General features: G+C 37.4%; 1 protein-coding gene across 3 annotated transcripts in view; it reads right to left on the bottom strand.

The window, feature by feature from the left end:
- LOC117973811 (glutamate receptor 1-like) overlaps nt 1–21,937 on the bottom strand; it is an 81,920-nt gene extending 59,983 nt beyond the window's left edge. The window contains exons 1-3 of one of the 3 annotated variants that reach the window (XM_058996780.1): nt 21,323–21,936; nt 20,580–20,714; nt 5,036–5,275 (exon numbers count right to left, since the gene is read on the bottom strand). In XM_058996780.1, the coding sequence (XP_058852763.1) occupies nt 5,036–5,275; nt 20,580–20,714; nt 21,323–21,404 (457 nt within the window). In that variant the 5' untranslated portion in view covers nt 21,405–21,936. Of the gene's footprint in view, nt 1–5,035; nt 5,276–20,579; nt 20,715–21,322 lie in introns of all 3 variants that reach the window. The other 2 variants (XM_058996778.1, XM_058996781.1) reach the window with 2 other exon arrangements.
- Between the last annotated feature and the right edge of the window lie 3,991 nt (nt 21,938–25,928).

Consider the following 25,928-nt stretch of genomic DNA (forward strand, 5'->3'; position numbering starts at 1 on the left):
GCAGCAAACTCTCTCCAGAAGTTCAGTGAGGATCTCTGAATGATCCAATGTTGACCTAAATGACTAATGATGATAAATAGAATCCACCTGTGTGTGATCAAGTCTCCGTATAAATGCACCTGCACTGTGATAGTCTCAGAGGTCCGTTTAAAGCGCAGAGAGCATCATGAAGAACAAGGAACACACCAGGCAGGTCCGAGATACTGTTGTGGAGAAGTTTAAAGCCGGATTTGGATACAAAAAGATTTCCCAAGCTTTAAACATCCCAAGGAGCACTGTGCAAGCGATAATATTGAAATGGAAGGAGTATCAGACCACTGCAAATCTACCAAGACCTGGCCGTCCCTCTAAACTTTCAGCTCATACAAGGAGAAGACTGATCAGAGATGCAGCCAAGAGGCCCATGATCACTCTGGATGAACTGCAGAGATCTACAGCTGAGGTGGGAGACTCTGTCCATAGGACAACAATCAGTCGTATACTGCACAAATCTGGCCTTTATGGAAGAGTGGCAAGAAGAAAGCCATTTCTTAAAGATATCCATAAAAAGTGTCGTTTACAGTTTGCCACAAGCCACCTGGGAGACACACCAAACATGTGGAAGAAGGTGCTCTGGTCAAATCGAACTTTTTGGCAACAATGCAAAACGTTATGTTTGGCGTAAAAGCAACACAGCTCATCACCCTGAACACACCATCCCCACTGTCAAACATGGTGGTGGCAGCATCATGGTTTGGGCCTGCTTTTCTTCAGCAGGGACAGGGAAGATGGTTAAAATTGATGGGAAGATGGATGGAGCCAAATACAGGACCATTCTGGAAGAAAACCTGATGGAGTCTGCAAAAGACCTGAGACTGGGACGGAGATTTGTCTTCCAACAAGACAATGATCCAAAACATAAAGCAAAATCTACAATGGAATGGTTCACAAATAAACATATCCAGGTGTTAGAATGGCCAAGTCAAAGTCCAGACCTGAATCCAATCGAGAATCTGTGGAAAGAACTGAAAACTGCTGTTCACAAATGCTCTCCATCCAACCTCACTGAGCTCGAGCTGTTTTGCAAGGAGGAATGGGCAAAAATTTCAGTCTCTCGATGTGCAAAACTGATAGAGACATACCCCAAGCGACTTACAGCTGTAATCACAGCAAAAGGTGGCGCTACAAAGTATTAACTTAAGGGGGCTGAATAATTTTGCACGCCCAATTTTTCAGTTTTTTATTTGTTAAAAAAGTTAGAAATATCCAATAAATTTCGTTCCACTTCATGATTGTGTCCCACTTGTTGTTGATTCTTCACAAAAAATTACAGTTTCATATCTTTATGTTTGAAGCCTGAAATGTGGCAAAAGGTCGCAAAGTTCAAGGGGGCCGAATACTTTCGCAAGGCACTGTATATATATATATACACCCTTTCTTAAAATGAGTCACAGCCTTTTGTATATATATATATATATAAAATCAATGATTGTTATAAAATGTATGCTCATGCAAAGGTTCTAAACCACGATTGTCCAACAGATGCCTCTTAAGCCAGATATATTTCCATGAGCTCCCCAATATGGCTCTTTTGATTTAGAAGTGGGGTATCCCATTTAAGGCTAGAAAAATGATTGCAAGATATTGATGCTTTGTGAGCCACTGTAATTGAATACAGTATGACAAATTGCTATAAATAAATGAAAATGATGTAAATATGATTAAAACTACTAAACACTTACAGTGAAAATGGGTTTGATCATTTCCATCTTTAATTCATTACACATAGATATACAGCATACATTTAATAATTTGCCATGAAATACATATACAATGGAAGTTTTATGGTGCTATAATTGAGCAATCAAAATGCTGCATTAAATAAAGGGAATGAGAAGTGAAGGATCACTTATATAAGCCAATGTCTCTGGAAAAAAAACACTACCCTCCGGCATTAGCACCCCTGTTCATTCATTGCTCTGTGTTGAACGACTACCATAATAAAGTGAATTGAAACTGACAAGACAGGTGATATAAATACTAAGGCGTTTGAAAAACTGCCATGTCCAATTCCATTTGCCTTACCAGTTAGTTTAAACTGCTTCCATGGAAAATACTTGCATTCGATACTATTGAAAATCTAAAATGCTCAAATGACAACTATTCTATGTGCTTTAGACCACCTCCCCCCTCCCCCCCAAAAAAGGAGCTGAGGATCTGGACTAGCACTTCAGGGAATGCAATTCCATTTCAGTAACAAAAGGCAGAAGGTTAACTACAGTCAAATCTGTCCTAAATAGGTCATGCATTTAAAAAAATGTTACAGAGCACATAAAAACTACACAATTAATCTAGTCACACACAGAAACAGTGCCTGAGCAATCACTGTATTGTAGTTTCTCCAGTAATAAAGACGACCACTTGAAAAATTCCATCTATAGCTATTGACGTTCGCCATTCCCTGAGACAAAGCTTTTCACCATTCCTCCTCTACTTTTTTCTGAATCAATCTGGTTACTATGGGAAACCCAATAGTGGCAATAAATAAGGCTAAATAAGCCGAGAAAAACAAACAATAAAGGATGCTTTCTCAAGTGCCTCTTAATCCCAAGGGGATATCTTAGTGGTTTCATAAAACTAACTGTGAATACAAGTAGCCTTATATCTGATTTCAACAGCTTGGCCTTTGACCACAAATCTTCCAAGCAAATACAAATAAAAATATCCAAGACCCTGAGGGGGTTTAGGACAAGGAAACAGTGCTGGAGGATGAATGGCTGAATGACTCAATTTCCAATAAGTTTTACCTGAAATGTTCCTAGAGCATTTTGAAATCATGGATGAAGAGTTTAAGTTTGAGTTGACTGCCATAGACATGCCGTATGTATTGCAGGGTAGATCACCCAAAGTGCCTTTTTATTAGTAAGCACCACACTTGCAGTCGAGTCCTAAAACCTCAAGTCCGAGTCGATGTCCAAGTCCTGAGTGTCGAGTCCAAGTCATCAGGGTCAGAGTCAGAGTCCCTATCATTCGAGTCCAAGTCCGAGTCACGAGTCCTTGACTTCGAGTCACGAGTCCTTGAAACAAACTCAAACCATTTTTCCTTAAACTAGTGTTAGTAGTGGGGGAACCGTTTACCTAACGGATGTTCCTTTCACCTCTGACTATAGCATCTACTTAGACTTCAATTTGGGTAAAATCTTCCATGCCGGATCTGTACATATACTGTGTTCTTAAATAGTAAACTTAGTATTATTTTTATTATTTGTTTTGCAAAACAGAAACGTTTTGTTTCACTTTCATTGCATTTGCATACAATGATGTCTTATATGATTATTCTTCTTTCATTCATTTTTGTTTTCAGTAAACTCTGGTGACCAATGTTCTATTGTTTTCAGTGCAAACAAATAAATTATATTCCAGGAGATTCAGGGAGCTCAGCAAAATCAAATTACGTATTTTTCAAGAATGCAGTTTTAGAAATGTATTTCTACAGTGCTTAAAAAACTTAAAACACGGTTTAAAGTAGTAAAGAGAAAAGCGTGTTAAAAGCCAAATAATTACTTACTTGTTTAAATGCCGACACTATTCATTATAAAGCTTAATGCAAAAGAGAGAAAAAAAATGGTCTGCAATGTTTGCAGTTGGATCAGTTGGAAATTGCTTCCAATTTCTTATTCTTACTATGACTATGACTGGAAGACAACTGGGCTAACCAGTGATTGGATAATGTTTTGATGGTTTTTTGTGCACAATTTTCTAGTAACTGTACTATTACTTGTATAATAGAAAATAAAAAAGGATTCATCATTAACACAGTAATCTGTCGCATATCTGGCTGCGGTGGGACCAGAGTAAGTAAAAAGTCAGATGAATGAATCTTGTTTTAAATACCATTATACACAGCTGTAACAATTACTATATTCACACAATTATTGTTTTGAGATTCAGCATTTATTAGGGAGCTCCCTTAAATCCCTTGTTTAGAAAGCTACAGGGTATTACATCTTGTGATAAGTAAGCGTGTGGGTGCGTGCATTTGCTGCTGAGTGACAGGCAGGAGATCGAGACAGAGGTTGAAGTTGACACGCCCCCCGCAGGCGAACAGGATTTATTTACATATCAACACACTGAACAGCTCATGTGACACTACCTAGTTTTCATTTCTACAGTGCCAGACCATTTGGTTCCTCTTCATAACCCTAAGCATAGGGTTTAAGGGTATGAGAAGCAAGTTCCAACAGTGTGAATAATGAAGTGAAGCAAAAAAACATATAGGAGAACACAAGTTACCATGGAAAACACAACCACATCCTATCATATTGCACCCCCTGGCCTGGCAGCCACATATATAATGGGATTGGAATATGGCAGTCTGGCTCTATTACCTCCATACAAAAAGCATGGATTTAAAACAGCTACTTAAAAAAGGCAACACAAAATATTACCACAGTTTTAAGCTTATGTCATTTGAGTAGTTTTACTGTAGAGGGAAAGCGTCTGGTTGTTCTTGTTGCTATACATTATGTATCGCTTGTAGTTATTGCACTGTGTAAAGGAGAGCAGGGTTAACAAGCTATACGGCTGCCTACCTCCTGTTTTTGGAATAAGCTAAACAATCAGGCACATACCTCAGACACATAACGGTATTCTCATCTCATCATCAACCTTCTCTTTTTAATGAAAAGCACAGTGCACTAAATAAAAGGCTGGTTATTAATGGACAACAAATATAGCTGGATTGTTTTGCTTGTATATTAATAAAGAAGTATATAACAGAGTTATAGGAATGCAAGCGTCTGTGTATTGTCTATATCTGCAATCGCAGTGCTTAAACAGACATTGGCTTTCTGCCTCGGCCCATTTACTTTTATTGCTGATATTATCCACATGCATAGAGGTTCTCAGTTCTATAACTTTTCTTCTCAAGTTTTTGTTTATATTTTTACAGCAGGTGACCTTTCACACCACACACACACACACACACACACGATAAATGGAAACTCAGCAATGAATAAACCCGTTTAGCAAAACACATAGAAACCAATTCTCTTACCTGCCTCTGCATCGTAAATATACACAAATCTTGTCCATTTGTAATGGTCTATTACGCTGACCAGGGCATCCTGTAACTCCGGCCGTAACTGCATGACAAACTGGTTTGAAGTTTCGATGGGAAAACTTGGTGTAACAAAGCACACATGCAGAGCTCCGCAGAAGGACATGAGCATGTTTACAGTCTTTTTGTCATACAATCCAATGATGGCGTAGACTCCTTTTGAAAACTGCGAACAAACTGACAGGGGAAAAATAAATATTAGTGGATTTGGTTGACTTACATCGATGCATGCAAACAGATATAGTTTACAATATGTTCCATGATACACTTTGGCTGTCAGTTTAGATAGCAATGTACACTGCTGGCTGTTTATTTCAGTTTTGTGAAATTTATATGGATCTAAGCACAGAACCATCCAGTTACTGTACTTTTCGGCTGCCTTGAATATTTCATTGGCACACAGCAAAACCTGTTGAGGAATTGCTTCACACTGGGGTTCAAGACCAATGGCCCAAATATTGAGTAGAACATGATTTTACTGAACAGATTTGTAAATACAATAGAATACATAAAAAAGACAACAGGATACTGATCCACTATTTGGCCTCCTGCACACTGTGTTTAGTGAGGTGATGGTCTGATAGATATTTTAAGATGATGATTGGAGACCCCGATATAGGAGGGTGCTGTAGAGGCAGAGAAGGGGGAGGTGGTGGGAGGCAGATGCTAGAATCATTACTGCTGGCTGACTGGAATACTGGGATTTTATACCCTGAGGAAAATGACACAGAATCTTCTCCTGAAATATGCTTATGGGGATGTGAATTTACCTAACTGGATATTTGAGGTAAACTCACACCCCCATTTTGCTATTAGGCACACACCTAAGTGTCTGAAAACATTACAAATCTATTTAGGGGACCAGAGAAAGAAAACCAACACATTAAAAACACATCCATTGCGCTTTTTTGAAAAATGCTAGTACTGGTTGCTTATCACAAGCACATTCTAAAAAGCCAAAACATATTCATGTTCAACAATAGCTTGAATCCAAACAAATAAAACGAATTACATTAACATATTGTATGTAAAATCAAAAATTACACTCTGACTAGGGTATGTGGATGAAAATGATAACACAATTACCATTAAACTACAACAGCCTTTTTTTCCCACAGGATCTAATTTTGGAATCATAACTTCATTTAATTCCAGTGACAAAATTGCTGCTCTAAGGAAAGTAACCCTAAATCAAACTGGATTCTGACAATTTATTTTCCATACATTGTTCTTGTTATATGAAGTATTCATGAAGGTTCATGGAGTGCCAAGTTTATTTCTCACAAAGATGGTCGTAAACAACACACCTTGCCTCCCTTGCAGGCTGGACAGTTTCTCTGCGATCCTCATACATTGAATAACTATCTTTTTCTTTTTGCTCAAAGAACCAGCTGTCCAATGTTTGAGTACGGTTCATACCATTCTCTAGGGAGCATGTGTTTGAAAACAAACACTGGAGGTATTTATAGGTTCTTGATATTTTTTGTTATTCTAATATATAGATATTTATGCACGCTTAAATATGCTGCTTTTTTGACTATTATACCTTATTGTAATTAGTTGAATTTGTTATTTTAATTGAATACACAAGTTTCGCCTCTTCCCCTAAAGGCAACTGCATAGGGTTCTATTTTAATATTTTAAACTGCGGCAGATCTCAATAATGCTATTCTTTAACTCTGTTAAACCATCTGGTGTTTTATTAAATACAATACAAAGACATGTATGTGTTCTGTCAGTATCACAAGCCTGTCTCACCACCACACAAAGAAAGTTTTTAATCAGTACATTAAATATATATGTTGTTCTACAAAGGAGAGGTTTCTATATCCCCAGTTTGTGAACACTAAAACAGAAAATAAATATTCGCAAATTAGCAGTGACACATGGAAATGGAGTGCCTGGCCATCAATGGGTTAAAATTTTTATCCTGGCATTTCTTTGCTCCGCTGGTTCTGTCAAGGTTTGGTATGGATCTCGTGTTTGGGTATTTACTGAGCAGATTGAAATTCCATTCTGTTTCCTGACCTTAGCCTGAGTCACACTGTGAAGTGTATTTTCATAGTGAGAGAGAAGACAGACAGAGATGGAGGGAGCCCAGACATTGAGTTTTGGTAAAGTGCATAGGCAGCACACAGACCTTTGGGATTTTCAAGCCCTGTTTGCAGCACACTGAGTAAAGGTCTCATCCCAAGACAACAAGTCACACTGAATCGGAAGGCTCTAGATCTGTAAATGTGTCACAAAAAGCAGCCGCAATCTTAAAATGCTAGCTGATTTAATAATTGGGTTCATAAAAGTCAAATGTTTAGAATTTTGTTTCAACTTTATCAGACGCTGGGATTTTAAATTCAGTATTCATTCATAGTATATTACATATACACATCAGTGTTTTACACATTAAGGGTTATCTGCGCCGACCAATATTCTAAATATATTACACATTTAGAACCTAATATCCCTATTAAACAAAATATTATTTAAGCATTGAAACAGCAGAGTAAATAGCTTCATATTACATTTTCTTATTTACTTTTTGCCAGCCCTATATTTTTATGATGTGTGTTCTAATTATTAAAATAACTCCACTAATTTGTTGACATGCTTTGATTAAGAGTTCTGGTGCTGTTCTTCAGTTCTAGTTGTCTACCAATGCCATCTGTAACACAGGCTAGATAAGCAACTGAGTGTCTTTAGTGTCACAGCACCATCGAGACAACTGTGAAAAGTCAACAGAAAGCTAGGGCTGCAACGAAGTGTACATTTTGACCTTCGAAGGTTTGGAACACATTACCGAAGGAAGGTTTGAACCTTCCATGGTGCTCATTTGCATAATTTACTGGTAACGTCGCCATAGCTACTTGTTTATATTTGATTGAAAATCCTATTTTACGGGTAATCCATATAAGTGGAATAAAACATTCACATGTAGTTTAAAAATATGTTATATAGAACAATAATCATGTTTTTATAATTTAAATAAAAATAAAAATACACGTTGTTTATTTGCACGTAATTGAAGATGTTTGCGATACATACAGTAAGCTTGCATTGCACTGCAGCGGACTGAGGCAAAACAAAGCTTTATTTAACAGTCACCGTTCTAAGCAGGTTATCAGTCACATTTTACTACTACTAAAAATATTAATACTACTACGACTACTAATAATAATAATAATATGAACTTACGCTTGTCAAGTGACCCCGGAGATATATCTCCATGATACGAGTCGCTTGCAGTCTGCATTCAACTTTTTTTTTTTAAAACAATCTTCGAATCCCTGGCTAGCGAACGAACATTTGAACCTTCAAACACAGCCCTACAGAAATGTGAAGCTAATTCCTCTCTGTAGTGAAGTCTGTTCTCCAGAGCTAAATTATTTCACTCAGAAGCCCATGCCAACCAAACAGAGTATTTGTGCAGTCAGGGGCTGAAGAAAATATGTATTTTGTCAGATGTGACTCATTCATACAAAAGTGTGTGCTACAGATGCCAGGTCTTTCTTTTCCCAATAAGGTATCGGATAAACAGCCCCCATACAATACTTCTGTAAAGGTAACAGTATTGATTTTTCTCATACTAAGCTTGTCCCAGGCATTTGAAGCCATTTAGTCCATCAGAGTGGATGACAAAATGCACAGTAATGCAATATTCACTGGAGATGCACTACTATCATGATTTTCTTTCCCCCCACAAGCCTTCAGAAAACAAAAGCAAGTAGCACTTAAATAGGGGCAATGAAAAATTTAAATAAATTCCGCTTTAGACAGATGGTGCTGGAACAATGTCTCATTCATGTAATAGATGCAAAGAGACAGTATTTTTTCAGAAGACAAACTCTCAGTAGAAAATAATGACAAGGTAATATCTACAATCTAGCACCTCCCTTTTTTGTATAAATATATTGATTATTCATAATTTGGTATATTAATTTGTGCTCAACCTTTCTTTAAAGCATTTATTTCAAAACTTCTGGTTGACAATTCTAAGCCCAAGGGACAGTTTTGGAGCCCAGGTGGTCTAGATGCTGGTTTTCTGCTGCGTGCTCCTGAAGGCTATATCCAATGGATGGAGATAATTTGCACATTACACAGAACACTAAGCTTTACTGGCGTCAGTGTTTTTCTTTTAAATTAGGAGCATCCTCGTGGGATCTCAGGTGCCAGTGGAATGAGTTGTACACACTGTATATAGAGTATTGTTGTGCCACTCTTGGCAGTTATAACAGAATAAACCAGTTCTCTATTTATTTTTTTCATAGACTGTTTATGAAATAAATATACAGGTACCTTAAAACCTTGCTTTAGGGCAATCTCCCACCCATTTATACAGTCCTGATTGGCTCCTATTGATGGCAATATAAAGTCACCTTCAATATTAAGGCCATCCCTGTATTCAGTAGTATGGCCACCATCTGTACTCCCAAATGTTTTAAAACCTGTTAAATTACCTTTCTAACAAAACCAACATAAAACAACTAACTGCCTTTTTAAAAAATATAAAAAAAAAAAAAAGAAATTTGAAACCTTTTTAAATAATATTAATGCAATGGTATTAATTTATTTCAAGAAATGCCATGTCCCTTCAGTAGGAAGACTCCCTTTAAGACCAACCTTAAACTGACCTCCATATTTCACTGTAATTATAAAACACATAATACCATGTAAGTATTTTTGATTAGGGTGTTTTAGAATCTTATATCAAACAGACTATATGTCACTGTACAAGCAGGCCCTGCACCATCAAATGTCCCTTTTTCTTACCCAAGTTCACTCTCCTTAGCGGTTTAATAATAATAATAATATTATTAAACCACTAAAGAGGGTGAACTTCGGTGAGCCAAAAGTGTATATTATCTTCCTTGTTTCATTTTCTAATTTTATCCGATACAAACTGAAAAGCTCACATCCATTTAAGAAGCCATGAGAGAGAGATGTAGTTAAGGAAAGTTAACAGAAAGTGAAGAAAAAGGTTAGTCAATTCAGATTAGTGCTGTTCTGTACAACAGTTGAAATTATCAAACTCTTTACGGCAAAGGAAATACATATTTTTTGCCATCCCTTCATTTTATTTAGTTTGAAAGTCATGGTATCGCAGAGCAGTATCACTGGTAAGAATAGGGAATAGAAGTCCCGGAATCAAGCTTTGCATGGGGCCACTGTGTGACAAACGCCGCCACTGTACAGAATACAACGTATACATCAAAAGATTTACAAAATGAGGTGATAGAGACACAGTAAAATGGTACTTAAACAAATTAAATACAAATATATGCATTCTGAATCTGTATCAAAAGTGATGGGACACGAATGTGCAATCTGTCCATCACGGTAAGATTTGTTAGTGATTTTATACCGGAGGAACATCTGACTGGCTTGCTTGAATTACATCAGTTGGATGTAGAATACGTTACAGCTCAAATACTAAAGCACCTCTCTGAAGTAGGTTTTAATGCTGACAACATCATCAGCCAGTGCTACGACGGTGCATCAGTGATGAGTGGGGTTAATGGAGGTATGCAGGCTTTGCTATAAAGAAAACTAGGAAGGCACATACCGTACATACATTGATACAACCATCAGCTGCACTTAGCAGTACTGCATGCAATTCAAAGGGAACCACGTGCATCTTTGTCATTCTCTGTATGCATTCTTTGGAAAGGAAGAAAACATAAAACTAAAAAAACAATTATATAGATCTGCTGTACAGTAGTTTAAATAAAATGAATGTTAAGGTAGTTTAAGTTTAAAGGAATAAAAAGACCGCACATAATAAAAAGAGGTAGAGATAAAGACATCATCTCAAGTGATGTACACATGGCTGTCAGAGAGGCAATGAACACATCTGGTGAGACTATTTACTTTTGTTTATTGTGGAATTACCTATAAGCCTATATTATTACTGCAATCAGCTAACACAATTGATTTATGTTTAAATGTATATGTCTGAACTGGTTTGTTCAATTTTTGATTATTCTGTATCTTTTTGCTAATTTTACAATACAAATTTTGCAACACATGCAGCATGCTAAATATAGGAATATGTAGAGCCCAGTGTTTTTCGCAAATACAAAATAACACAAAATAAAATGAAATGCAACATATAAAACGAAATAAAATGAAAAATCATTACAAATCAAACACAGAATTACATTCTTAAATTGGGAGGTTCATACAAAAAATACTTTAAATAAATACTTGCAATCATAGTTGTGAAGGCTCAGTCGTTACCATAGACATGGTCTGATGGGAAACGGAAGCTCTGTCTAGCACTTGCACAGATGTATAATTAACAATTAAACAATGCTATGAAGAATTTAAGCGTGAGGGGATGTACGCAGCCGACGGTGACAAAATAATGATGCTGATGATAATGACTGTAACTGTCAGCTGGAATGGGAGTCGAAAGATACCGTCATTAAGCATTAGCTGTTTATTCCTTTTGGGGAAAATATGGCTTGTTTCCTTGTATTATTATGCTAATTTGTCGTTTTACTGAGAAACAAGCTTGTTGTATACTGAAGCGCCGCTTCAGTGCAATGGGATTGAAATACAACTCCTATCACTTTTTTTAATGTGTAGATATATTATATATATATATATATATATATATATATATATATATATATATATATATATATATATATATAATATTATTTATCGCATTGTATTTTTATAGAGGGCATGGGCAGTATTTACTGTAAATAGGCAGTTAAAAAATAGTGGGGGACTTCACGTACGTTACTGTCGCTAATGAGAAATTACAGTAACTAAATTATTTTTCTGTGCTAGGTCTGCATGTCAAAATGTTAAAAAAGCAGATAAGTAAGCAATGAGGCATGACAGGATGTGTGATATACTGGAATATCACCAGGCCCCGGATACGTTGCAAGCCTGAAGCAGAGTGGCTTCAACCACCTGGGGCACATGGTTCCCTAATTTCAAATGGGTTAACTAACTAGAAAAAAATATATATATTAAATATCTTTCTGCTTAAAACTGATCGCAGAAATAATAGTTCCATATACAGTAACTTTAAAAAAATAAAACAAAAAAATGCATTCATTTAAAAAAAAAATAATAAAGCGATTTATAGATGTTGATTGAACATTGCCTGAAAGTGCAGTTTTTCTTGATTTGTTATACTTCTTGGTTTGTTCATTACATGTTAAAAGTAAAATATTACTGCCCATTTTCATTATGACACAGCAAAAATGAGTCTACCTTTAGTCACGCAGACCCTTCTTCACAAGATCTGCGACAGTAGCAGGTGACAGCCCTGTTCCCCCCCACCCCCACCCCCCCCCCCCCCCACAGAAGTGACAGGAGGTTTCCATACCAGAATAGTGCTTCACAATGGCGACGTTTGCAATATGGAATACCCGGTCACTTATCAAACTGACTCTGTGGTTTATGGCTGGATAACGTGGAGAACTACTGGGCCTGTGTTAAACTATTTAAAAAAACGCAGGGCACAGCAGAAGAGATACATTCAACCCGGTACGATGGTATATGTGGAGAGAAAGGTACTGCAGGAATTTAACCACAAAATGCTCTTTTAAGAGCCACCCAAATGTCGTTTTAAGAAGGTGAAAGTTTGATATTTTTTAAAAACTATGCATTTTCAGAATGGGATAGGGAAACGCTGGCAGAGTTCAGGGAGAAGGAGCAGAGCGATAAGAATGGTGAGTTTTGAATTGATCTGAACACTTACTTTTGTTTTATTTCACCTACACTTCGGTTTCATAAAAGGTCAACATTTACATAAATCTGGTTAGTTTTTTTCAACATTTTAGTGGCGTATGGATACCTACCAGTGATTTGCCCCTTTTTGAAAAGAAGTGCCAACCCATGGTGATATGCTGTAATAACACCGACATGTGACCTATTTTGACCAATCAGGACAGTATTTAAAATATCCATTTTATATGCTTAATAAAAAATATGTATATACATCTATTTGAGCTATTATATTAATGTGTACCTGTAATAAAACAAAATAAAACAAAAATAAAATGAATTTCACAGGGCTCTAGGAATATGTAATTATTGTACTGTACTGTGTATCAATAGTACTTCTGATAAAATTATTCAATTCCTGTTCCAGTAATCAAATTCAAAACTGTTCACGATTGTAGGACACCACAGCTTGAACTAGATAAAATAATTATCTGTATTAACAGAAGTAGGCGGGTGAGGGCCTATAAACATGCAGGCCTAACTGCCTAACAGTGTTGAATGAGCCACTTTACTTGGATTAAACTAAAGATGTGACCTTCTGACAGTGAGCTGATGAGTATACTAATTCATTGTCCACACAAGCTGTAAACATTTATTCACCTCTCACATGTTATACAGTAATTACTTAAAATACCTCCTCCCTTGAGGTTGCCTGTCTTACCTTGGCAAAATGCTGCCAGTCCTCAGTTGCTTAAAAGGGAATTTTAATACAAAGCCCCCCCCCCCCAAAAGTTCACGATAAATATTTATAAGAAGCACTCTCGAGACCAACCATTAACTACAAGCTGATAAATAACAGATTGATAAATAATGATAAACCACATTATTCTCCATTTAAGGATTTTAATACAGTGATTTGAGGTCATTTGGATGCTACTTTCATTGTATTATCAAATCCTTCTGGACTAAACATAAAAAGTTAAGGCACCCCATATCAACATGGAAGCATTTGCTTACAAAGGAATTTATGTCATTACTTTGTAGCCCACACTATTTAGTTAGGGTTGACCTACAGAACAGGAAGTGATCCGATAATTGCCCAGTAAGCACATTTTAATATTACTGTGCTGTGCTTGGAAAGATGTATGTTCCCAATTAAAGTAAACAGATTCACTGGGCTACACAGAAGGGTAAACTATAGAAAAAGTAGTATACTGTTTCCAAGGAAACATATGTTAGTTTAAAACTCTAGTAATACACAAATTAGCTTAGTAAATTGTCATACTTTATTTTAATTTCATTTGATAGTATTACAGTAACTTATTCAAAAGGGCCTACCAATGTTATCCTATTCAATGGGGAGTTGATCATTTTGAAGTAGGGATCTGATGTTTACTGAAGAGTTTAGTTGGCCTTTTTATTGCTTCATATAGGATACTATTAAAAGAACAATTGACAAATGCATAACATTGGTAATGTTTTAAGTTAATTGCTAGTTTTTGACTTAAAATTAAGCATAACCAAATTGACACGTTTCCAGTAGAAGTTTTTTTCAAGTTTATTTTGTATGACTACAGATTCCATCGTTGAGTGTTTTATAGTTCAAAGCGGAACATGATTAGGAGACATTGCAGCCTTAGAAAAACGAAAGCCTTCACAGAAAAGATAATGATAGCAATCAAATACTCACTGCAATGCCATTTTCACAGTTTGTTCAGTCTAAGAAATGTTCCAGAAGTGTCTTCAAATGTGTACTTTCAGAAATCAGAATGTAGGCCTTCTACAATTTCACCATGACACATGTATAGAATAGAACGTTGCAATAGCTAACCCATGCATTTAACGTTAAACACTAGCACTGGAAGCAGTAGTTTGACTAAAAATCTGCAAAACTGTACACAGCAGTTCTAAAGTCACTGTGGGGCTTAACAGCAATGATGGAGCTCGGGAATTTAAAAGTAGATATGCCACATGGTTTGCTCCACAGAGTCACAACTTTGGTTTATACGGGGACCACTGAATTCCTGGTTTAAATAACAAAAGGAAATGTACAATTGACAGGATTTCAGTCACAATGGGCAAGACCACTAAGCAACTTTCATATTAAGAGGTACAATATTCGGCACTAGGTTGACTGGTGATTCTGTATCCAAAATTCCCAACAAAATAACTGGTGTGTTACAAGGATCAGTTCAAAAACGATGGTTCGCGTGGCCATGTTAAAGAACAGACCTTCGTATCAGATACCCAAACCTAAACTTCCTGGTAAAACTGAAACACATCATTCAAGATAAAAATCCTATTACCAGTCCTCCAGGGGCTGGAAGGATTCATCAATGGCTGCATGTTTTCTTGTCTGACAGACTATTATTTATAAAACGTCTTGCTGTGTGTACTCGTGCAATATATGCCTAATGACATGTTTTAAAAAAAAAACACAACTCTGTTTGATTTCAGTGTTTAGTAGGTTATAGATATTACATGATGATATTTTAATACAGGGTTTGTGCATGCTAAAGTATAATTACAATTGAAAACTGTATTAAACATTGTGTTAACCAATATACAGTACAAACCGTACACTACCGGTCAAAATGATGGTGTCACCAGTCTTAACACAACATGAGTGGGACAATCATTCACTGTCCCTTTTATTCAATTCAGACGCCTTACTTACTAAATATCTTAGTATCCTTCAACTGCTAATAATGTCCTATTTATATACTGTATATATGTATATGCAAAAGATGTCAATGGTCAAGCCATCGCACAAGTGCAGTGGTACCCCCAAAATACTATCAGTTTTTGGGCATGTAAAACCACTCTGGGCAGGGTTTTTAATAGCCAGTTTTTCCCCACTCAGGCCATTGTCTCCTCTTTAAGAATGCATCCCACAGGTGCATGGGCACCCTCCAAATAATATCAATTTACAACCAATACTGACTGGTTATGTGGGAGAAGTGTTCTTCATTTTGCTGATGGTGGCATTAATATTGAAAGTGGTTTCCCATTGCTGTCTATGGGAGTAAATGGGGAAAGTAAAAAAGTGGCCTTGACTATGGGGTGAATCTTTACTGTTGTGTGCAATCTTCTTGTGCCCTATTGTCATAGAAAATGCACCAACCCGCCTTCAATATCTGGCATTTACACTGCAGTGTTGTATTGAGTGTTTTATATTTAAAGCTAAAGGGGTTCTGTTATATACATTTTAAAAGAGGCTTCTTAAATGTATAATTTCACAGTTGTAGTTTGATTTTCTGAACAATTTGAAAAATGGGGAGCACCGTTTTAGCATGGTAGAGTAACTGCACATATTCTGAATGTTAGTTTTTTCATCAAGTTACTAAATGAAAAAAAAAATACAGAATGCATCTTCGTAAATCTAAAAAGTGATTCTGTTTTATACAGTATGTTTAGTAATAAGGTACTGTTTATATTTTACTATTTACTATCTTCATCGCTGGAGCCATTTTATACAGCTGTAACCTACAGCACTCTGTATTAGATCACTTGATTATCTTGCAAAGCAAATGATAATTTTCAAGGGCTTGAGCTAAACCCAGTCTTTGTATGTGTCTGAATCAATTTGACAATCAAGCTCTGTTATAATGTATTCTGATAATTTATGGAAAATGTGTTTTCATGGAGAACGGTTAGAGATGTTATTTTACTCTTACTGAACTTTAATATGCTTTCAGGCTCAAACAAAACGTATGCAAAAATCCATTACGTACAGATCAGATTTATATAGTAGTATAAACAATTCAAGAACATCAATGTGTCACTTCTCAGACCTGAGAACTATTTGTTATACATTTTGGGGTTGATGTAAGGATACGAGCAAAATGCAGCGTATGTGTTCACCTGGCATTCTGCACCCACGATCAAATTTGCACTTTGACATCATTAATCCATTAAAATTATATTGAAATGTATTCAGATGAAGAAAAGAGCATGGAATTGCACAGGATCTACATACTTTGTTTGGGATGCCGGAGGATGTTATCGTCTCAATCTGCAGGTCATCCTAGACCTGATAGCTGAATTGTGGGATGAGCTAGACCCCAGCATTAATCTAGGGACCGTTATCCCTGCACATGTGAAAGTGCTCTGTTCTCTGCACTACTGAGCCTCTGGTTCCTTTGAGACCACAGTTGGAATGTCTGGAGGGATAGCCCAAGCCACCTTTTCCAGAGTGCTAGGCACATTTCTGGATGTCATGCTGAAAATGGCAGGTCAATATATCATTTCCCAACTGATGTTGGCTTTTCCAAACAACTCGGTTTCATGCCAAGTGACCTCAGCTTCTTTTCCTTTGCTTCCGTTCCAGTGACATTTCTTTTTTATTTGTATTTTCATGCTCCACAAATGTAATGCAGCAACTACTGCTCTCTGCACTTCTAACTCTGCAAGTGCGGCCACTAAATAGACCGATGTGCTCATTGAGTACCTCATTATCATAATTGCGAATCATTATTTGTGCGTGTTGAGTAATTTGCATTGCTCTTAAGCTTACATAGGGCGCAGTGCAAAATAATTGCCTGGCTGCAATGCAATTTGAATTTTGCATCAGCAATTATTTGCACCACGCCTATACTTAAATCATCCCCTTTTTGTCTACATTTATAGTGGTATAGCAAACTGGTAACTGACTCACAATTATTATGATGCACATTTACTCTAAAAGGTCATGCAGATGTGTTTCATCAACAATAAACAAGCAAGATACAGACACCAAAGAGGAGTTTAAAATGATGTTTTGTACAATAGCTTTAAAACTGAATCCGTTTGAAAAAAATCTGAGAAAAAGTAACAAACCTCCCACATTGCAACCCTTCATTGACAATCCCCCTCCCTCCCCCCCCCCCCCCCACATTGCAACCCTTCATTGACAATCCCCCCCCCCACCCCTCCTCCCCCCTCCCTAATGCATTTAGCACATTTTGAATAAACTTTTATTGTTACAAAACTTGTCTGAAACAACTGAAATACCAGCAGGTCCCTTACTTTTACATTCAAAGCTGTAAAATGCTTAGTACCTTTGTCTACCAAATAGTTCATAATAAAGCTATCAATCACCCTGTAGAATACCACAAAAGGAGGGTAATTATCAGTCAATATCTCCTTTGACCAGTTCGCTATTAAGAGGCAGTTTCATTCTTAAAGCTCCTGTTATGTTTCTGGACCATCTGCAAACTAACGGCAGTACTGTGGCAGGCTTTTTTTTTGTTCAGTTCATAAAATAATTGTCAATCAGCTGCCCAAAGCATGCCAGTGATTTGAATCTCCACGCCCACCTCAGTATTTAGCAGAGCGGGGGGCAGTTAATGGAGAGGGGGGGTTACAGAGCAAAGTGGTCCCAGCTTGATGGATCAAGCCACCTGCAACCCCTTCAGCCCAGAGATCTTAGGAAGGACACAAGGAGAATTGAGCATTATGAACAATGTAAATGAAAGTAAGGATAGGGGTATACTGTTGACATTTGGGCAACAGCGAAGTCCATTGTACATGAACTAAAGGCAATAGATAACGTAACATAGCCGAGTGAAAAGATATTTCAATGTGATGCTTTGTATTTCTGTACGACGTGTTACAGGTGTTCATGGAAACCTAGCTTCATTCTATAAAACAACAACGTATTCTGATGTTTTCAGGAAGTAACAGTCTTCCCAGTTTACAAGTACAAGCACTTTTTTACAGCAAACAATGTTGCCATCTAATGGTGTATCACCCACAAACACAGTTATGCATATACATGGATTCAACAATGCAACAAGTCTGTTACCACACAAATCTCAATTTCGCAAACCCTGGTCGAGTATGAATATGCTGTAGTGTATTTGACTAACTGTCATCGGGCCAGTGGAACATTTTAGCATCAGCTCAGTTGTAAATATAATCAATAATAGATTCAACAGGCTACAAGGTAAAAAGCTGCTTACTGTCACATTGACATGAAACAACTGGATTGCTGTCCACCTCAAACAACAGGTTTTCATTTGGAAGTCCTGTCAGAAACAAACTAATTTTATACACTTGGGATGCCATTGTTCAGTTTGACTTGATATTGATTATTTTGGTTTAGTTTCTTTACGTTTTCTTTACATATTACAGTAGTTGCTTATAGGCTGCTATATGAAATCAGTACCACCATCATTAATAAATGTGTGCATCATTATGGCAATCAATATACAGAATTATCTTAAAATGAAAAACCATATAGCACAGAATCATTTCACAGTATCTGTTTTAACCACCATTGAACCAGACCAGATAAAGCTGCTATGGTACTGAAATTAAAGATCTACCTAATAAGAAACAAAAAAAAAGTTCCAAAATATCCATCATACATATATGATCAATAATAAATGTGTCATTAATCTTTTAAAAAATGCTACAATTATAATCAATCTGATGAATAATTCAGCAAACTCTCCAGTGGGAAAAGCAGTCCTTAGTAAGAGGATTTACTGGAGCAGCAATAACAGCTGGTTACAGGTGTTCCAACTGACAGCTGTCAGCTATAGAGTGTGATTTACTCTACTCCATAGCTTTGAAATTAACTATACAGAAGAAACTTAAAACAGGAGACAATACATCTCCACTACCACCCTAAAATCTTTTCAAATACAACATGGCTACTTTCTCACTGGTGCTTTGGGGACGACTATAAACGAAGTATTAGCACTTTTGAGAAGCTCAGCTTCTGTACAGATAATAATAATAATAATAATAATAATAATAATAATAATAATAATAATAATAATACATCCATTTAATTTCTTTAGATATTATTTTCCGTCAGACGAACAGTGTTTAGAAAATGATTTGCATTTGATAACTTATTTAAAAAAAAAACAACAACAAAAAAAAACAACACTACAGCATGCTATCTGACTACCAAAGAACAAAATATTTGTTTATTTGTGTATTTATTTATACAGAGCGATGGTAAATAGAAAAAAAAATCTAAGTAGCGAACCTGATTAATTTGTAATCAGTAAACACACACGAAGCGGGTATATTGCAAGGTGTTACTGCTGTTAATGTAATACATATATATACACGTCTAATTGAAATTAAGAAATGGCATTGTCGTTCTCTATTAAAACTACAGTGATACGTGCACTGGGAGTAAGGAAGCGCAATGTTCCAGATGCAAAATACACAGTACCTCAGCTAAAGAAAGCGCCTCAAGTAGAAGTGTAGTGCTGTAGTACGAGTGTCCCTGTCCTAATAAATAAGCTATTAGCAGCAATAGCAAATACTGTAGTTTACAAATCCACCGGCAATTAGGATGGCTCACAGCTGCTCTGCATTTCCGTAATGCAGGAACGAAACCAAGTAATTGTACATCAACAAACCACTTAACTAGACTGGTTTATCAATTTAAATATACAATAACTGTTGCATTGCTGCTAAGAAATAATAAATAATGTCATTTGTTTGTCGTTGATGCTGACTGATAGATAGATAGATAGATAGATACTGTATACACACACGCATACACGAGGTGAATTATTATTTTAAAATAAGCCCATGCATCATATACAGATTCATCTGACTGCTATACAGACGACTGTATTTCAGAGTGTTTCAACACCACAATATGTAAAAACTAAAATACCGATATGAATACAGATCCAGATCCCAGGTAGACTCACAGAAGGTAAACGAATGCGCCATACATAGCAATATAGCAGATTATACTATAGGGGGATTCTGCATTGGCTCGTCATATGATGATAATGTTAGTATACCCACATGAACCCGTAATAACGAGCAATAATGTTATACTTACAAGCATATGTCATTGCAAAGCTGTTATTGATATCCACCATATCCACCTGGGGCTGCAGTTTTGGGATGTCTTTGTGGTGAAACATTGCAAACCGAAAGGCAGCATGTTCGTGGGAATCGGAAGGAAATAAACCCCCTGGACAAAAGACAAAATACTGTTAGGTGAAATATCAGATAGGTTATTGCAATTAGACCAAAACAAAGGGGTTTTTGTTCTTTTTTTTTTTTTTTTTACCAACGCCATTCCTCAAGTATAACGCGTACTGCATATACAAATATAGGCTAACTTGTTAGCAGATTGTGAAAGTGCAAATACGTCGATTTGCAAAAATGTTCTTTTGTTTACTTCACTGATGCGCAATAAAGACACAATTATCAATCTAAAACTGGCTACACAGTTAAATAAAGTGAACTGTGGTGTACAGAGAAATGTGCTGCATATGTGTGTTTAAAGATAAAATGCTTTTGAAAACAGAGACAGTTTTTAACTTATATTCAGTGCATGCGTTTCCCCCTTCCTGATACAAAAACAGAAATATCGCACAGAAAAAGCACCTTTGCATTCACAAAATCGGCGTCGTTGTGCTCAAACTCTATAAACTGCATCTGAAAAAAACACGCTTTCTACTCAATCAGCCAGAAAGAAGTGGAGAAAAAAATAATACACGCAGTATCACAACCCCGTTTTGTCAAGGATAATTTCAACAGCTAGCCATTCTTTTTTTTTTTTTTTTTTTTACTCACCTATATTAATATTATTTGGAAAATTTACACCTAAAACCACCCCCAGAAAGCTGGTGTAGAAGAAGGCAAAACTGCGCTGCATATTTCCTTTTGCATTGGCGAAGAAAAAGCTCAGTTCCAACCATAGATCTGCCGTTTTCACTCTGCGAGTCTCTGTGCACTTACAATGCTGCCTAAACAGCAAATGACAGCAGAATTAACACAGCTCTCCCTCTTGGTGTGCGGTTAATGCTAATATCCTCGGCTACTAAGAACCGTGACTTGCAGCCCCATTCCACTGTCCCCGAGAGACAGAATCATGGAATTATTTGCAGGTGGAATCCTTCACAATTCTATTCACATGACCAGCTCCTCTTTGTCAGCTCCTACTGTATCTGTGACATCTCTATTAAGATTATACTGCGAGGTCCTTTAGAAATGTCACAGCTAACGGGGTATTTAAACACACCCTAGTTACAAAACATTTTAATTGGCCACCTTTTAAAACGTTGTAACTCAATATTGTGTTTTGTTTTTCCCCCAAGAGATGTCAGTTCTGTCGCAATAGCAGCACCTGAAACGTCATACATATAGGTTGAAAATAAAGATGAAAGTATATGAATTAATCAAAAATGCTTATTCATGACTAACAGGATAGCGTCAGGAATGAGACTCAGAGGCTTGGAAACTGCAGTTTAAAGCGCTGGTGAGCATGCTTATTAAAAGAAACAAACAAAACACCTGACGCAAACAGATGCACTGTGGTGAAAATAAAATAATACTAAATACACCCCGTCTGGCTGGGCAGTCGCCTTCACTGACCGACAGGGTAAGGTAAGGACAGGACTGGACAGGACAGGACAGGACAGGACAGGACAGGACAGGACAGGACAGGACAGGACTGCACTGCACTGCACTGCACTGCACTGCACTGCACTGCACTGCACTGCACTGCACTGCACTGCACTGCACTGCACTGCACAGCTACACACCAACCTTCAAACTAAGCATTTTCTCCTCCTTAAATATCATGTGACTGGATTAACCATTAACCATTAATCATTCAATTAAGACTCCAGCCACATTCCCACGTGTTTTATGGCAGGGAGGATTTTAACCTCCTCCCTGCCAACCCCACCAACTCCACATTTAGGGCTTTCGTCCTACCACAATCACGTGTAGGTACTGTCTTAAGGCCTATACACACCGAACGCTATGCAACAAGCAAATGTGTCGTATGACACACCGCACCACGACAAAAAAAATAAAACATGTATTTTGATACGAGCCGTTCACACTGCCTGCCATGCGACGGGCGATACTGAAGCAACAGTGAAGCGACGAGAAGAAAAATAGGACTGGTGTCTATTTTTGCGATTTTGTCACGTGGCAGCTTGACCAATGAGAAACAGCTTCCCTTGCGTGCCTTCAGTAAACAATGTCGCAAGAAAAGATCATTCTTGCAGTATCAAATTACCTGGAGCTGTAGAATGAAGGACACAAAAATTATAAAGACACTGCAATGAGGGAGAACATCTGACAGTCAATTTCCAGGGAACTGGATATAGATGGTGTGTATAATTTGTTGATTCAATCAGAGGAGAGTCGCCTATCACATCGCACGCACCTGATGCCACTGGTGTGAAAGGTAGTGTTGCAGCGAAAGTACCATGGACAAATCGCTTCGCGTCTGGTGTGTGGAGACCTTTACTGTGAAAAATAGAACAAGACCACTACAGCTGCAACACATTACATAGTTAATACAGAGTATACCCAGCTTAGCATGTACATAACATCTATTATACTGTATAACCTGGAACAGCCTTTCACGGTGACGTGGAAATACTTTTTCTTTTATACTAAAATTGGTTCAGTTAGGTTTCATATATAGAGCAAGTGCATTCGACTTAAAACAGGTGTCATGGCAAATTCCCCCCCCCCCCCCCCCTAAAAGTATTTTAGCAAACGTTATTAATATGTGTCAAAACAACAAAACAACCAGCCCTATTGGTGTGTCTGTAATAAACAAAATTAGTTAAAATGTATTCAAATTATGTTTGGATTTTTCAATATAATATTACAAATAATAACTGAGTTACGTGTAAGTACATAAACATACACACACGCATATCGATGGTTTAATTATGACAAAATATATATTCAAACCAGTGCAGACTTCGACCCCCCAGCCTTTTCCGGTGTTCCGGACTTTCTGGAGGTCAAATCCTCCTGACATCATGGAAGGGCTGGTACAGTTCTCTCCGGTGGACTCCACCTTAGCGGCCATAGTGCAAGCCTCCCCAGTAGGAGGTCTGTGTAAGGATCCTGTATGCTCTAATGGCCAATACAGGATCACGGAAGCCCACCTGGAAAAGGCTCACGCGGCTGAAGTGCAGGTGACTCGCCTTGCTAACACAGGAGGCCTCTTGAAGGCCTACCTGGATGGCGTGCGCTCTGTTACCCTTCCCGAGCTGCTAGTTTCAATCTTGGGCACTTCATTGCAGATCTCGGGTTTCCAGGCTTAGTGGTGGCGCGGAGACAGCTGTGGCTGTCTCAGGCGAGGGTCCCGGATGCGGACAAGTCCGCCTTACTAGACGCGCCTATCTCCCCTGGCCATACTTTTGGACCAGTGGTAGAGGAGATCCTGCAACGCTCTCATAGAGAACGAGAGGCGTCCCAACAGGTGGCTGCAATGCTCCCCTCCTGCTTGCAGGGACTAGCCTGACAGTGTAACGTTGTTCAATGAAACATTCTCTTTTTTCTTGCCAAAAGCTTCAGTGCTACTATGTTTTAAAATTGTTCTGCGTAAAAAAATGCCATAGCAACAGCCTCTCCCACATTATCGCACTGTTGTGTTACGAAAAGCAAAAAAAAAAAATCCGTTCAAGTGTTCATAATGTGTTTTGCAAACTTTTCAATACTTTTCAATAAAAGTGCTAAGCTTATGAGATCTACCACGTCACAGCAACCAAGCTGATTTCAAATAGAAAATTAATAGTCAGTGGTCAGTGTCATTTCAACTATGGTAATTAAGAAGTTACCGAGTCGAAGTGAGGAACGTAAAAAGCTAAACTCGCGTCATCTGTAGTTTTAATTCTCTTTTTGAGCTGGTAGAACTCTAAAAGGATACTTGCTATTTTACTGCTGGAAAGAGTAAACATGTCGTTTTCTGTGTAAAATAAATGACTATAAACACTTATTTTATTGTTGATAAAACCACTTCTGCAGCAAGCACACAACGCAGCGTTTTGATTATTTCAATCATTCCCTTTTCAGGGGTACAACAATTGCATATGTACAGCGTTTATGTAAATGAAGTATAGCATTTATCTGGTTAAATGAACACCATTTTATTTTGACACATTTCTTGTCATGCTCTGCTTGAATGTTCATTTACAGTTTTTCTTTCATTCATAAAACGGATTTACATTTGTAAAATTTTATTTAATACTGTGTTGAATCATTAATAATCGGTTTGCAAAAATGTAGACAAAGCTGTTATTCTCAGAGGCGACAAAATGGACTTACAAGGACAAAATTGTAGTCAGTGTTTCATGACCAATCCTCGCATAAGTGATCTGCTTCTAATGGCAATTGAAAACAAAAACAAAAAATAAAACACACAACTTGATTTGGATGTCCTGTTGATAGCTGTAAAAATGAAGCCTAGATGATATCCGCTGCTTCACTAGGTTTATTCATGCAATGCCAAAGTTACTTTTCTTTTTGTAAGTTTGTTGCAGAGTTTTATCATTACAGAGAGGGGGGGCCCTAAATGTCATCTTTGCACCCCCCCCAAAGCCCGACCCCCGACCCCCGACCAAGCCGTTTGAGAAGTGACACCCCTGATTCTACACCTGGAAGAGAGTACAGTAGGGTGAATATTTATTACAGTGTTTGAGTATAGTGAGGGTGGATATTGTATTAAAGGAACAATAAGTGTGCCTTTGTAGGTCACAGCTTGTGTTAAATTAATTATTTAAAAAAGCTAGCGCTCATTTGTTACACCACACACTTTGGTTTTCACAATCAATTATTTAGGGAGCTAGTTGACTGCCTGCCTATTCTTCACCATCAATGGTGTGTGTGTGTGTCTCAACAATAGAGGAGTTTAACAGTGAGGCCTGTATATTATAATAAACCTTCTGTTTACCGGCTACTGGATTGATACAATCGATAGTGTTCCGCTGCCACCACCTTTGTTTAACTGGAGGGTCCAGAATCAATTAATATTAGTTTCCCAGAAAGGAGGAGAGAGCGTCTGAAAGTCAGGGCACAAAGACAACAGGAGCACCAACTCAGGGCAAATAGATTACGAAAACATAATTAAAATAGGCAATTAGAGATCTAAAAACCACACAGGCAAATTAAAATAGTCAATATAAGTTACTATCATTCCCCCAGTGTGCTGGATAAGAGAAGGGGGCAGACACACTCACTGCAAACCTTCACCAGTGCAAAGAAAATAACTTCATAAACCATATACCATATAACAGGCACTTAGAATTCAAATAAAGTGAGAACTTACAATAACTAGTGAAATTAACAATACACAGCAAACTCAAATATACAAAGATAAACCCCCACCAAAGGATGAAGTGTTGTGTCTGTCCCTTACAGATCCACA

The sequence above is a fragment of the Acipenser ruthenus genome, chromosome 23, assembly GCF_902713425.1.
Source record: "Acipenser ruthenus chromosome 23, fAciRut3.2 maternal haplotype, whole genome shotgun sequence".
In the NCBI taxonomy this organism is placed as follows: Eukaryota; Metazoa; Chordata; class Actinopteri; order Acipenseriformes; family Acipenseridae; genus Acipenser; species Acipenser ruthenus.